This window comes from Hipposideros armiger, unplaced genomic scaffold (assembly GCF_001890085.2).
Source record: "Hipposideros armiger isolate ML-2016 unplaced genomic scaffold, ASM189008v1 scaffold_1225, whole genome shotgun sequence".
Classification (NCBI taxonomy): domain Eukaryota; kingdom Metazoa; phylum Chordata; class Mammalia; order Chiroptera; family Hipposideridae; genus Hipposideros; species Hipposideros armiger.
Window position 1 is genome coordinate 116,505 of NW_017732575.1, and position 11,783 is coordinate 128,287.

The 11,783-nt window shown below is 41.5% G+C and overlaps 1 protein-coding gene across 2 annotated transcripts in view; it reads left to right on the plus strand.

The window, feature by feature from the left end:
• DCTN4 (dynactin subunit 4) overlaps positions 1 to 7,382 on the plus strand; it is a 41,600-nt gene extending 34,218 nt beyond the window's left edge. For both annotated transcript variants that reach the window (XM_019633005.1, XM_019633006.1), the window contains one exon: positions 4,764 to 7,382. In XM_019633005.1, the coding sequence (XP_019488550.1) occupies positions 4,764 to 4,977 (214 nt within the window). In that variant the 3' untranslated portion in view covers positions 4,978 to 7,382. The remainder of the gene's footprint in view (positions 1 to 4,763) is intronic.
• Positions 7,383 to 11,783: the final 4,401 nt, after the last annotated feature.

An 11,783-nucleotide genomic window follows, 5' to 3' on the forward strand; every position in this document is an offset into this window, starting at 1 on the left:
AAACAGTCTCAGAACCATTATATAAAGGGTGTGTTGTTAGGTCTCTCCCAGCATTTATCCTGGGTCATTTGCTTCCAAAGATATCCTTGCAGATAGACAAAATGGCCCAGCCCCAACAAGTAGCCACTCACCCACCTTTACCTGTGCTCGTGTAACTCTTCCTTCCGTCCTTTCACTGTAAATGAATTGTTCCCAGTCCTGTCTACAGCCAGCTCCACTACTTAATACACTCAGTCTCATCCTCTTACCTGCTCAAGGACATCACTTCAGCACTTCCCCTCCTCTCCTGCATCGTTTCCAGCACTAGGCTCTGATTTCTCTCATTGTAAACAAGAACTTGACCTCACACCCCTCTTCAGCCGCCATCCCATTTCTCTAATCCCGTGACAGCAACACTCCTAACACGACCTTCCAGTTCCTTTCCTCCCGTTCTCACCTGAGCCCACCCCCCCACATACATCACCAAAGTTGCTCTTGTCAAGGTCCCCAATAATCCACACTGTTAGATACATGGTCAGTTCCCAGTCCTTATTTGCTTTTTCAACCTGACGGTTCACCTTTCTTCCTGAAAGACTTCCCTCGCTTGGCTTCCAGAACGCCACACTCCTGCTTTTCCGTTTACCTTACTGGCAGCTCCTGTAGTTCTGGCGAGTTCTTTTCCATCTTCCCAGCCTGGAGCGTGTCGGGTCTCATTTCTCACACTTCTTTTCTCTCTGCTCACTCAGTGATCTCACCGAGTTTTCAGGCTATCTCCCAAATTTACATACCAAGTCCAGGTAGTCTGAAATTTCAGAACCACAGCTTGGGTTTTCTCTCACCACACCGGCCTCTCCAGCAGTGGTCCCTAACTGAATGGCCGCTGTATCCTCTCAGTTATTCACACCAGAAACCTTGGCATCACCCTTAACTCCCCTTACATACCACATCTAGTAAGTCAGCCAATCCTGTCAGCATTTACCTTCAGACTAGGAGCACTTGGCACCCTCTCCAACATTACTAACCTGGGCCAAATCACCATCATCTATCTATATAGACCCCTAGATGATTATTACAGTAACATCCAAACTAGACTTGAAACCACCCTGGTCCCCACCCCCACTCTTTAGTTAATTTTCAGTATAGCAGCCAAAGCGCTAAGTCATTTCTCTACTTAAAACCTTCAGGCTTAGCTTGCCCAGGAGCAAAGCAAAAGCCTTACGATAGCTTATGAGGTCGTGCATGACCTAAAACCCACTCCTGAATTCACCTATTTCTCCATGCTCACCCCGCCCCGCCACCCGGCCATGAGTCTGCTGTCCCTGAGTCACCCCTCTCAGGGCCTTTGCACTGGCTGTTCCTTCTGCCTGGAAACCTCTCCCAGGTATCTCACCCTTGCCACAGACAAGACAGTCGGGCGCCTTGTCTCAAATATTTCCTTGTAAGTCAGACTTCCCCTGACCACCCTATTGAATGATGTAAACTGCTCTCCCCTAAATATGTTCTCCATCCCACTTTGCACCTTTTCCCCCCACAGTACTAAATACCATCTGCATACTGTATACTTTATTTTTTAACATCATACTATTTATTGGGTTGTTGGAAGAGCCATGACATATTTTTTCTGTGTTTTTCGTTGCAAAAACGCGTCATGACTTTTCCGACAACCCAATAGAACATAAGCTCTGCAGGGCCGAGATTTTTGTCTTTTTAAAAAATTGTTGTATCTGCAGAGCCTAGAACAATGCCTGGCAAATAGTAGGCACCCAATATTTGTTGAATAGTACCATCATCCTTTTCCTTATTTATATAGCTGTTGATCTTTTATCTTTATTTTTTTAATATACATATGCCTTTTTATCTTAAGCCAAATATCTTCCTTGCCTTGAGCTTTCTTGTTCTCTACGTAAGTACTCTTACCTCTTTCTGTACCTTCTTCAGCATTACTTTCCTGCTCCCATGTCTCCCTTACTCCCATCAGTACTGTACCTTTCCAGGGCACTTGCCTCTTCCTTCTATGATGGGGCTTTGTATGTATGTAGCTCCTTGACTGGACTGCAAACTCCTTCAGAGCCAAATCCAGGCCCTTTTGTCATTTGTTTCTCCTGTATTCCATTCGAAGGGCAGCTTGGAGCAAACTCAGAAACTCAGAGCTAAGTCACTTCTCAATTGCAATACAGCAGTCCTCCCTTTTCCATTTCAGTTACCTGCAGTCAATTGTCCGAAAATATTCAATGGAAAATCCCAGAAATAATTCATAAGTTTTAAGTTGTGTGCTGTTCTGAGTAGCATGATAAAATCTCATGCTGTCCCACTCTGTCCCACCTGGGACGTGAACAATCCCTTTGTCCAGCTCTCCAAGCTGTATACATTTTCTGCTTTTTAGTCATTTAGTAGCCATCTTGGTTATCAGAGCGACTATTGGTAAGTATTGTGGTGTTTGTGTTCAAGTCACCCTGATTTTACTTAATGGCCCCAAAGTGCAGGAGTAGTGATGCTGGCAATTCAGATATGCCAAAGAGTGTAGTGTAAAGTGCTTCCTTGAAGTGAAAAGGTATGTATGTATGAATGTATGTATGTATGAATGTGTGTACATTTGGGAAAAAACAGTATATATAGGATTCTGAACTATCCATGGTTTCAGGCATCCACTTGGGGTCCTGGAACGTATCCCTTATAGATGGGGAAGGGGCTACTGTACTTTATCCTCATTTTCTTATGGTGAGGGACATCTATAGTGAAATATGTGACACACCTACACAACATAATGACTTTAAGTGTTAAATGAAAGTAACATTAAATAATATGGAATAAAACAGTGAAAAAGCTGTTTCCTTCTCANCCCACAGGTTGAGAACTGCTGTTCTAGAAGAAGGAGCATTGTTGGAGTGATGCCCCAGGGAACCACCCAAAACAGGAAACTCACAGGGAGGAGCCAGCCTACAAAGCTGAAGAGCAATTATAGCAGAGTCCTGGGTCTCAAACAAGATACAGAACGTGGGCTTGGACATCAGTAATAATAAGTGCTTAATATACTGGCGCAGGGAATATTTAAGGGTTTTTAATAGACTGAACAAAAGCTCCCTCAGCAAGATATTGGAAAGAAGAGAGAACATGGGACGGACTGGAAAAATAAAGTGAGGGCAAAGGTGAGATTAGTACAGTAATTAACAAACTTGGGTTAACTTCAGAAAGCTCCAGGGTGGGTGTTTTGTTTTGTTATTCTAGAGTCCCAGGCTCCACCCTAAAGGTTCTCTTTAGGAGGTTCAGGTAGTCACCAGAAATGTGAATTTTTATTAAAAAATCTTCCCAGATGGCAGTGGTTGCCTGGAAAATTAAGGTTAGAAAGACAGACTGACTTTTTCCTTTTCACTATTTTTAACTGAATTTTTGTAATGATTCTGATACAAACCAAGGGTTTATAGTTAGTTAACTGCAATACAAAATTCATTCTCTGTAATCTTTTGCTGTATGTGGGTCCTTAAATTAATTAGGTACAGAAATTTGTTAAGAGAAGGTAAACTTCTGGAAAGATCGTCTGAGATATCAAATTCCAGTCAGATTAATTACATGACAGATTAATTGAATTATATTTCATATACTTTATAGGACTTTTAGACATATGGAAATTAATGTGATATAGTACTGTTTAAATATGTAAATGTTTAATTCCAGTAACTTTTCTGTGAGTGTCATTTGGATAATATATCAAATTCTGTTTATTTCATTGCCCTCTTACTTTTTGAAGATAAGTTATTAAAGCACAAACTTCAAGTGTATGTCAGAGAAAACTGAAATGGAAACCTCAACTAAAGAGATTCTTTTCTATTCTAAAAATTCCTGATTTACATAGGTTTTTGACAAAAACACTGTTAACGTTGTTCCAGAAATTCCTTTAGCCCTGAGTTAGTATCAAGCATACGTCCTATAGAAATATTACCACATGTGCACAAAGGTAAATGTAAAGGGATGTTCACAGCACCTGTGTTTATAACAGGAATATTGGCAAAAACCTCAGTGTATATAAATTATGGTAAACATACAATAGAATACTAGGTAATCATTAAATACAATGGAGAAGATTTATATGCACCAGTATAGAAAAGTGTTTGTGAAGAAAAGCAAGTTGCAGAATAGTGTGTGTCCCTTTTGTGTTGGTTAAAAAAGTAGAAAAGTTGGGCTGGCCAAGTGGCGCGTTGGTTAGGAGTTGGCTTGGGATGCCGGCTCTGAGCAGCAGGGCCCCGGTTCACATCCCATATGAGGGCCAGTGACGCTGTGCCCTCTACAGCCAAGATGGTGAAAAACAGCTCGACCTGGAGCTGGGCTGCCTGGGAGTCGCCTGCGATGGCATAGGCTGCAGTGGGGCTGGCCAGCAGCTGGTGTCAGCTTTTGTGAGCGGCCGTCCAATGGCTGGCAAGCAACTGCCTCACCCAGGAAGAGTGCAGTGATAATACCAACATGGCCCATTGAAGCGACGTCAAAAAAAAAAAAGTATAAACTCAGAAAAATATCTGGTAGATTAAGAACCACAGTTTTCTTTTCTCTTGTGCTGACCAGGAAAATAAGAACAAAGACTTTTGCTTTTCCCAATTTGAATTTGTATGACTGTATTTTACTTTTATAACATTAAGAAAATGGGATCAACATTTTGCTGAAGAAACTTCATTGCTGATAAATGGTCATATCTTGTCATCAGAGAGTTCCTGTTGGGCCATAAAATGGCTGTAAGTCTTAGGGGCCTGGCTGACTTGTGACCTGCCTGATACTGTGCTTATTTCCCTCCACAGCGTTATAGCCTTCAGAAAGGCCAACAAAGTGGGCATTTTCATCAAAGTGACCCCGCAACGTGAGGAGGGCGAAGTGACCGTGTGCTTTAAGATGAAGCATGATTTTAAAAATCTGGCAGCCCCCATCCGCCCCATCGAAGAAGGCGACCAGGGCACAGAAGTCATCTGGCTCACCCAGCATGTGGAACTCAGCTTGGGCCCACTTCTTCCTTAAAAGGTTTTACTGGTAGGCAGATCCCAAAGGACAGTATCACCACAAACCCATGTTAAAATGTGGAAGCGCTGCTTCACTAGGCCTTGTTTATAACGATGTACCCATGCACTGCTGAATCCTGTTCCTGGGAGGGTGGGGGCACAGGCAAGGCATTAGGAACACTGGGTAATTGCTGTTCCTCGTGCTCTCCTTCTGTCAACACCAGTACATCTGTGCCGCCCTTTCTGAACCCTGCACGTTGAATATCAACAGCATAGTTCCATCCCAAGAAAGGGGATGATTGTTCCTTGGGTTGTTATTAGATTTACCATGTGAGAGACTTGTATATACTATCTCCTAATCTGATCTCACAAAGGATCACAATCTCACAGGTGAAACATCGGAAGGTAGACCTGCTAGCCATGATCCAGCATTGGTCTCGATGTACTAACTGCTTTCTGCATTCCGTTAGATCCTATCTAGCAGTCTAAACATATCCCTTCACTCGCTATCATGGCTCCCACCTTGCCGTAGATTTCCATTTTGACACAAAAATAGAATTGTCACTTGCCTTTATTTTAGTTTTGTGGTAATTGGAAAAAATCTGTGAAATTCTTAAGGCACTCCTATTTGTCCTCTTCTGAGTGAATACAGGATACGTATTTATTGGTGGCTCTTAAAATTTTTTCCCACTAGAATATGGAACTTTTAAGAAGAATTTGAGAAGCAAGCACTTACATGTCATGTCAAGGGGGTGGCAAATTCCATTCATTTTAAATGTTGTCACAATATCACGGGATTAATGCTGCCACAAGGAGGCAATCTTTATATGTCTTACTCCCTGCCCCTTCTATGCTCTGCCTCTTTAACACAATAGATTGTTCTGAGTATTTGGGACCTGGAAACAGCCCAAAGAAAACTTGGTGGACAAGTTCGCTTCTGGAATGCAGAAAACATTTTAAAGGTCAGATTTTTAGCATGATCTGAAATAACGTTCTTTCCATTGATTTGAAGGGGGAAATTAACAATTATAATCTCTTGAATCCAAAACTGGATATTAAGAAAAAGAACTTTGTCCCTTTTAGCATATGGGATGTCACATAAGACCATTTTGATTATAAACCACAGAATTGCTCAGTAAGTAGCCCAGAATATTTGCCTAACAGCCACATGCTGTTTCCGGTTGGTATCCTGGGGTTGGGTTGTTAACCTTAATTTCTGTGATGTTTTCTAAAATGAGACTTGACAAAGTAGACAACCAGCTGTACCACATTTTCTGTAAATGCATTGTTAGCAAGTGGCCAACAGACTTTGGTGAAAAGAAATTTCCTTGTTTACCCAGTTCTGTTTTTAAGTTCAAGCCTTCAGTTAAAAAAAAAAAATTAAGATATGTAGTAATCTACGATACAGACAGGACATAGTATCTTATCAGCTCCCCCTGGAAGATAAAAATATTTAGGAAGCCTTTGAAAAACACTAAATTGTACTCTTAAGGTCAAACCAATTTTATGAAACAATGTCCCACAGAGTAATATATGCTGCAGTGTAAGAAAAAATAACTCATGTCTCTAATATTAGGACAGTAATAAGGAAGGTTTTAGCCTCTTAGGATTTGGGGTGGGGGTTGTGTAATGACAAATTTGCAGACTGTAGAAATAGTTTAATTTGTTGTGACCCCACAGAGTGTCAAAGTAATTTTTATTTCACTACCTGCTAGAGCCTACTGTGACCCCACTGCCCCACATTTGCCAGTGGAGGAAATGGGCATCGAAGTAGAATAGCTCCCTATGTTTACACATTGGCAAAGACTACACACAGGTGTATGTCGTGTGTTTATGGCGTGTAGCTGGTATTTATTCCTAAAAGTAATAATGTTGATGTAGTGGACTCATCACCTCCCTGTGACACTGAAACACAAAAGTACTTTTGATCATAGAATTTTTTTTTCTTCAGAAGCCAAATTAACTTGCAGAATGACAGAGCCATTGGTTTAATGTCTCCTCAAGATAGTTTTTAGTGCAGTCCAGTAGTCTGTGTGTTAGTAGAAGTGGTTCAGCACCTGCAGCTGGTGAATTCAGTTTTACCTGTTGCCTTTTCATATTAGATCAGGTGCAAGGTTTTTAATGCATAGTCAGTGTGCACCACTGCAAACGAATTAGATACCATTAGCACTAAAATCTACACTTTTGGAAACTTAAGGCCAAGTTAATTTGGATTTGTGATTTGATTAGCCCACCAAAGTTTTCTCTTGTTCAGAGTGTTTATAGGTGTAATGAGCTAAATGTCATGCATATTTGTGAAGAAACATCCTTTTTGGTCCCTTTTGGGGATGGGAGGCACTCCTTGATCTTTATGAATGACAGGTTCCTGTTTTGCCTTATTGCTTATTAACTTAATGTAGTGAAATAAAGCAGACAAAGCTTGAATGTGTCTTTTGTTTGGTGTCATGAAGACTGANCCTGTGGAGTTTTCTTTTAACCTGGACTGAGAGGAATGGTTTCTCAAACTAAGGAAGTAATACAAGGATACATTTCCTAAGCAAGTCTTGTGAACTGACATTTTCAGAAGCCCCTTGTCATTTGATTTATGTGTAGATGGTTTTGACCTTAGAGAAATTCAGAGGTTTGAAAGGTCAGGGGAACTGCAAGCCTAACAGATTTGTCCTCTCCCATTTATCTGTAGGTTTTGGGCCACACATGTTCCACCCAATGGGACCACCACCTCCTTTCATGAGGGCTCCAGGACCAATCCACTATCCTTCTCAGGACCCTCAAAGGATGGGCGCTCATGCGGGAAAACACAGCAGCCCCTAGCACATCATCACCACTCTCGGGCTCTACGGAAGACAGGGCGCTTAAAAATCCCAGTAAATGAATCTTGGAATAAATATATTTTTCCTTCCTTTGTAGTTTCCATGGTAGCTAAATGTGTTCAGATGTGGGCAGTCAGAGAATGACACCCATGCTTTGATTGATGGACCTCAAATAAGCTGCCACGAGTACGTCTGGTTACTATTATAACGTTACTAATAAAACGTAATGCCTGTCCCCCTTCTATGGGGAACAAGCAGTGGGGTGAATTGGAATGTCCAATGGAGTGACCATCCCAATTATATGTTCATTTTGTATTTTGGGGGGGAGGGGAATTGACCAGTAAAAATCTTTTGACCCTTTTTATGTCCATTGGATATTCCTTTTTACCATCTAAAAAAAGATTACTAGTACTAATCATTGTAGTGGCATGAGTGTAATTTAACACTTCTGAAGTCACACCGTCAGAAAGACAAGTGGAAACCGGCAGACAGCACAGCCCAGGTCTCTGCATACCTCTCCTTTCCTCATTGATTACTAAAGGAATCTGGCTGATAGTTTTACAGAAGTTAATGCTATGCTTCCAATAGAAACACAAGTAAACATTACTTTTTATTCCTGTCAACCGGATGGAAACAAATGTCACGGAGCTGTGTATCATTGAAGAAACCTGGTGTCTGGGATGAGATTATGTTAAAGAACTTCCTGTAAAACACTTTCACCAACTGTGAAACGGAGCGCGTTGGAGTGTGTTTGAATGGAAGATGTGACCTACAGCTGGAACTTTGACCTTCAGCATTCACCTTCATGTGTTGCATTTTCCTTCCCTGCTTCTGGGCAGGGGACTCTCTTTGGTCTTTGAATGTTTGGATATAATTGAATTGTAGATGGTAATAATTTGATGTTTTGTTATGTTTTTTGTTTTTAAAAAATTAAAACGGGTCAATTTTCCAAATGTTGTCATAGGCTAATTTCTAGGTTTCTGTTTTCTTTATCCTTTGGCAGCCGAACTTCATTCAGGTCAGTGGAAGTTAGAAATAAGTTGTATATAAATGTAAATTTTGCTTTAGACTCGATTTTTATCTCTATCCGTTCTATGATGGTAGAAAGGCCCCCGGAGTCTGCCATGTGGTGGCTAGTAAATGATAGCTTTAAAAAGTCATCCTCATATTACACAAGTCATTTTAAAAGGAAACAGGCAAAGTTTATCTACAAATTCCCCCTTTTTNCGTCATGACTTTTCCGACAACCCAATAGAACATAAGCTCTGCAGGGCCGAGATTTTTGTCTTTTTAAAAAATTGTTGTATCTGCAGAGCCTAGAACAATGCCTGGCAAATAGTAGGCACCCAATATTTGTTGAATAGTACCATCATCCTTTTCCTTATTTATATAGCTGTTGATCTTTTATCTTTATTTTTTTAATATACATATGCCTTTTTATCTTAAGCCAAATATCTTCCTTGCCTTGAGCTTTCTTGTTCTCTACGTAAGTACTCTTACCTCTTTCTGTACCTTCTTCAGCATTACTTTCCTGCTCCCATGTCTCCCTTACTCCCATCAGTACTGTACCTTTCCAGGGCACTTGCCTCTTCCTTCTATGATGGGGCTTTGTATGTATGTAGCTCCTTGACTGGACTGCAAACTCCTTCAGAGCCAAATCCAGGCCCTTTTGTCATTTGTTTCTCCTGTATTCCATTCGAAGGGCAGCTTGGAGCAAACTCAGAAACTCAGAGCTAAGTCACTTCTCAATTGCAATACAGCAGTCCTCCCTTTTCCATTTCAGTTACCTGCAGTCAATTGTCCGAAAATATTCAATGGAAAATCCCAGAAATAATTCATAAGTTTTAAGTTGTGTGCTGTTCTGAGTAGCATGATAAAATCTCATGCTGTCCCACTCTGTCCCACCTGGGACGTGAACAATCCCTTTGTCCAGCTCTCCAAGCTGTATACATTTTCTGCTTTTTAGTCATTTAGTAGCCATCTTGGTTATCAGAGCGACTATTGGTAAGTATTGTGGTGTTTGTGTTCAAGTCACCCTGATTTTACTTAATGGCCCCAAAGTGCAGGAGTAGTGATGCTGGCAATTCAGATATGCCAAAGAGTGTAGTGTAAAGTGCTTCCTTGAAGTGAAAAGGTATGTATGTATGAATGTATGTATGTATGAATGTGTGTACATTTGGGAAAAAACAGTATATATAGGATTCTGAACTATCCATGGTTTCAGGCATCCACTTGGGGTCCTGGAACGTATCCCTTATAGATGGGGAAGGGGCTACTGTACTTTATCCTCATTTTCTTATGGTCAGGGACATCTATAGTGAAATATGTGACACACCTACACAACATAATGACTTTAAGTGTTAAATGAAAGTAACATTAAATAATATGGAATAAAACAGTGAAAAAGCTGTTTCCTTCTCATGTTTTTACCCCCGTACTTCTGGTTTAATCAAGGGTAACTACTCATATTTGTAGTATCTAACTTTTTTTTTTTAATTTAAGCTTGTGGCTCAGAGCCTTTGGCAGACAACAGTAGCTACTTACTCAAAAATATTGTTCCATTTTCCTTTCCCTTGTGTTTAGGGATACATTAATTTTCCATTTACAGAAGTGATCCAATTTTTCTTTTAAAATACACTTAAGTAAAATGATATGACTCAGGCATTCCACTTCTGCCTATGATGTAGATTGATATCTGGGAAGAGTGTCACCCCCCACTCGAAAAGATGGGTAGATGACAAAATCATAAATTGTACTGGACCTGCCAGAGAGCTGATGTGGCAGTCAAATAGCCCGAATTTCAAGGAGGGACAGGCCCCTCCAAGGAGCGATCAGACATGTAGCCTGGCTCACCTGTAGCAGAGCATGGAAGGAAGAAGCATTGACCGCCACACGAGCAGGTGAGGAAATCAACTAAAATAATAAAGAATTGCTAAAGGCCAAATTTGGGCTAACAAGACAGTATAAAACCCCTGGGAGCTTAAGACACTAAGGCAGCTTACATGCACTCACGGGCTTTTCCAAGAGCACCAGGTGTTCATGAGACAGACCTGTGAAGACGGGGAGTGGTGCTGGAGCTCTCTAGAGCCTCCCTTGGTTTGGAGGCACGCAGGAGGGATCTGCCACTGTAGGAAGGCACGAAACTTTGCCTCCCGGTGCCCAGGCCCTTCCTTCACAAGGAGCAAGAAGGCCTAAGCCACTGGGGGAAGAACAGAAAATCATGTCTCTCCAGGGCACAGGTAAAGACCTATTGCCGCTGGGACAAGGTAAGAAAACCTCAACCTTGAAAGGGACAGGATTCAATCCTGAGCCCCAAGATGCTTTAATACCATTAAAGCTCTCCTACCACTGCAGGAAGGACAGGGAACACTCCCCAAGGCCACCCACACATGCCAGTCATTGTTTGGCTGCTGCAGAGAGGGGCAGGAATGCTGAGAAAAGCCCCATTCCCAAGACCTGGCCACCAGGGACCTACTAACGACTGAGGCTGAATTCGAACAAAGAACCCCTGGCCCCTCGCCCACTACCAACCTAGCAAGCAGCTAGTAACACATCAGCTGCTGGGGAGGGGTGGGCAAGGGCAGCAATGGTGCAGGTATGCAGGACAGCTGACGGCTAAGGATGAAGTAGAATAACTTGAGAGGGTTCTTCAGCCCCAACCTAAAGCACAAAATAATGCAAGAAGATGTGAAAGCTGTGGTGCACTGAAGACAACCATAGCTGCAAAGCACAAACCCAGCTCACTTTCTGATGAGACTGACCAAACCCGACAAAAATGGCCTGACAGAAGAAGAGGCTTGTCCATTTCCAAGCATTACTACTACTTGCCTCAGTCTCAGCTGTTATACGAGCAATGGATGGAATTCAAGAAAATAAAATTGGGATATACAAAGAAAAACCAATCCATTTTTCATAGGTAATCAACAAAACCATATACGGATGTGACCCAGACATTGAAACTACTGAACAGGAACTTAAACTCTGATTAACATGTTGAAGAATCTAGTTGAAAATA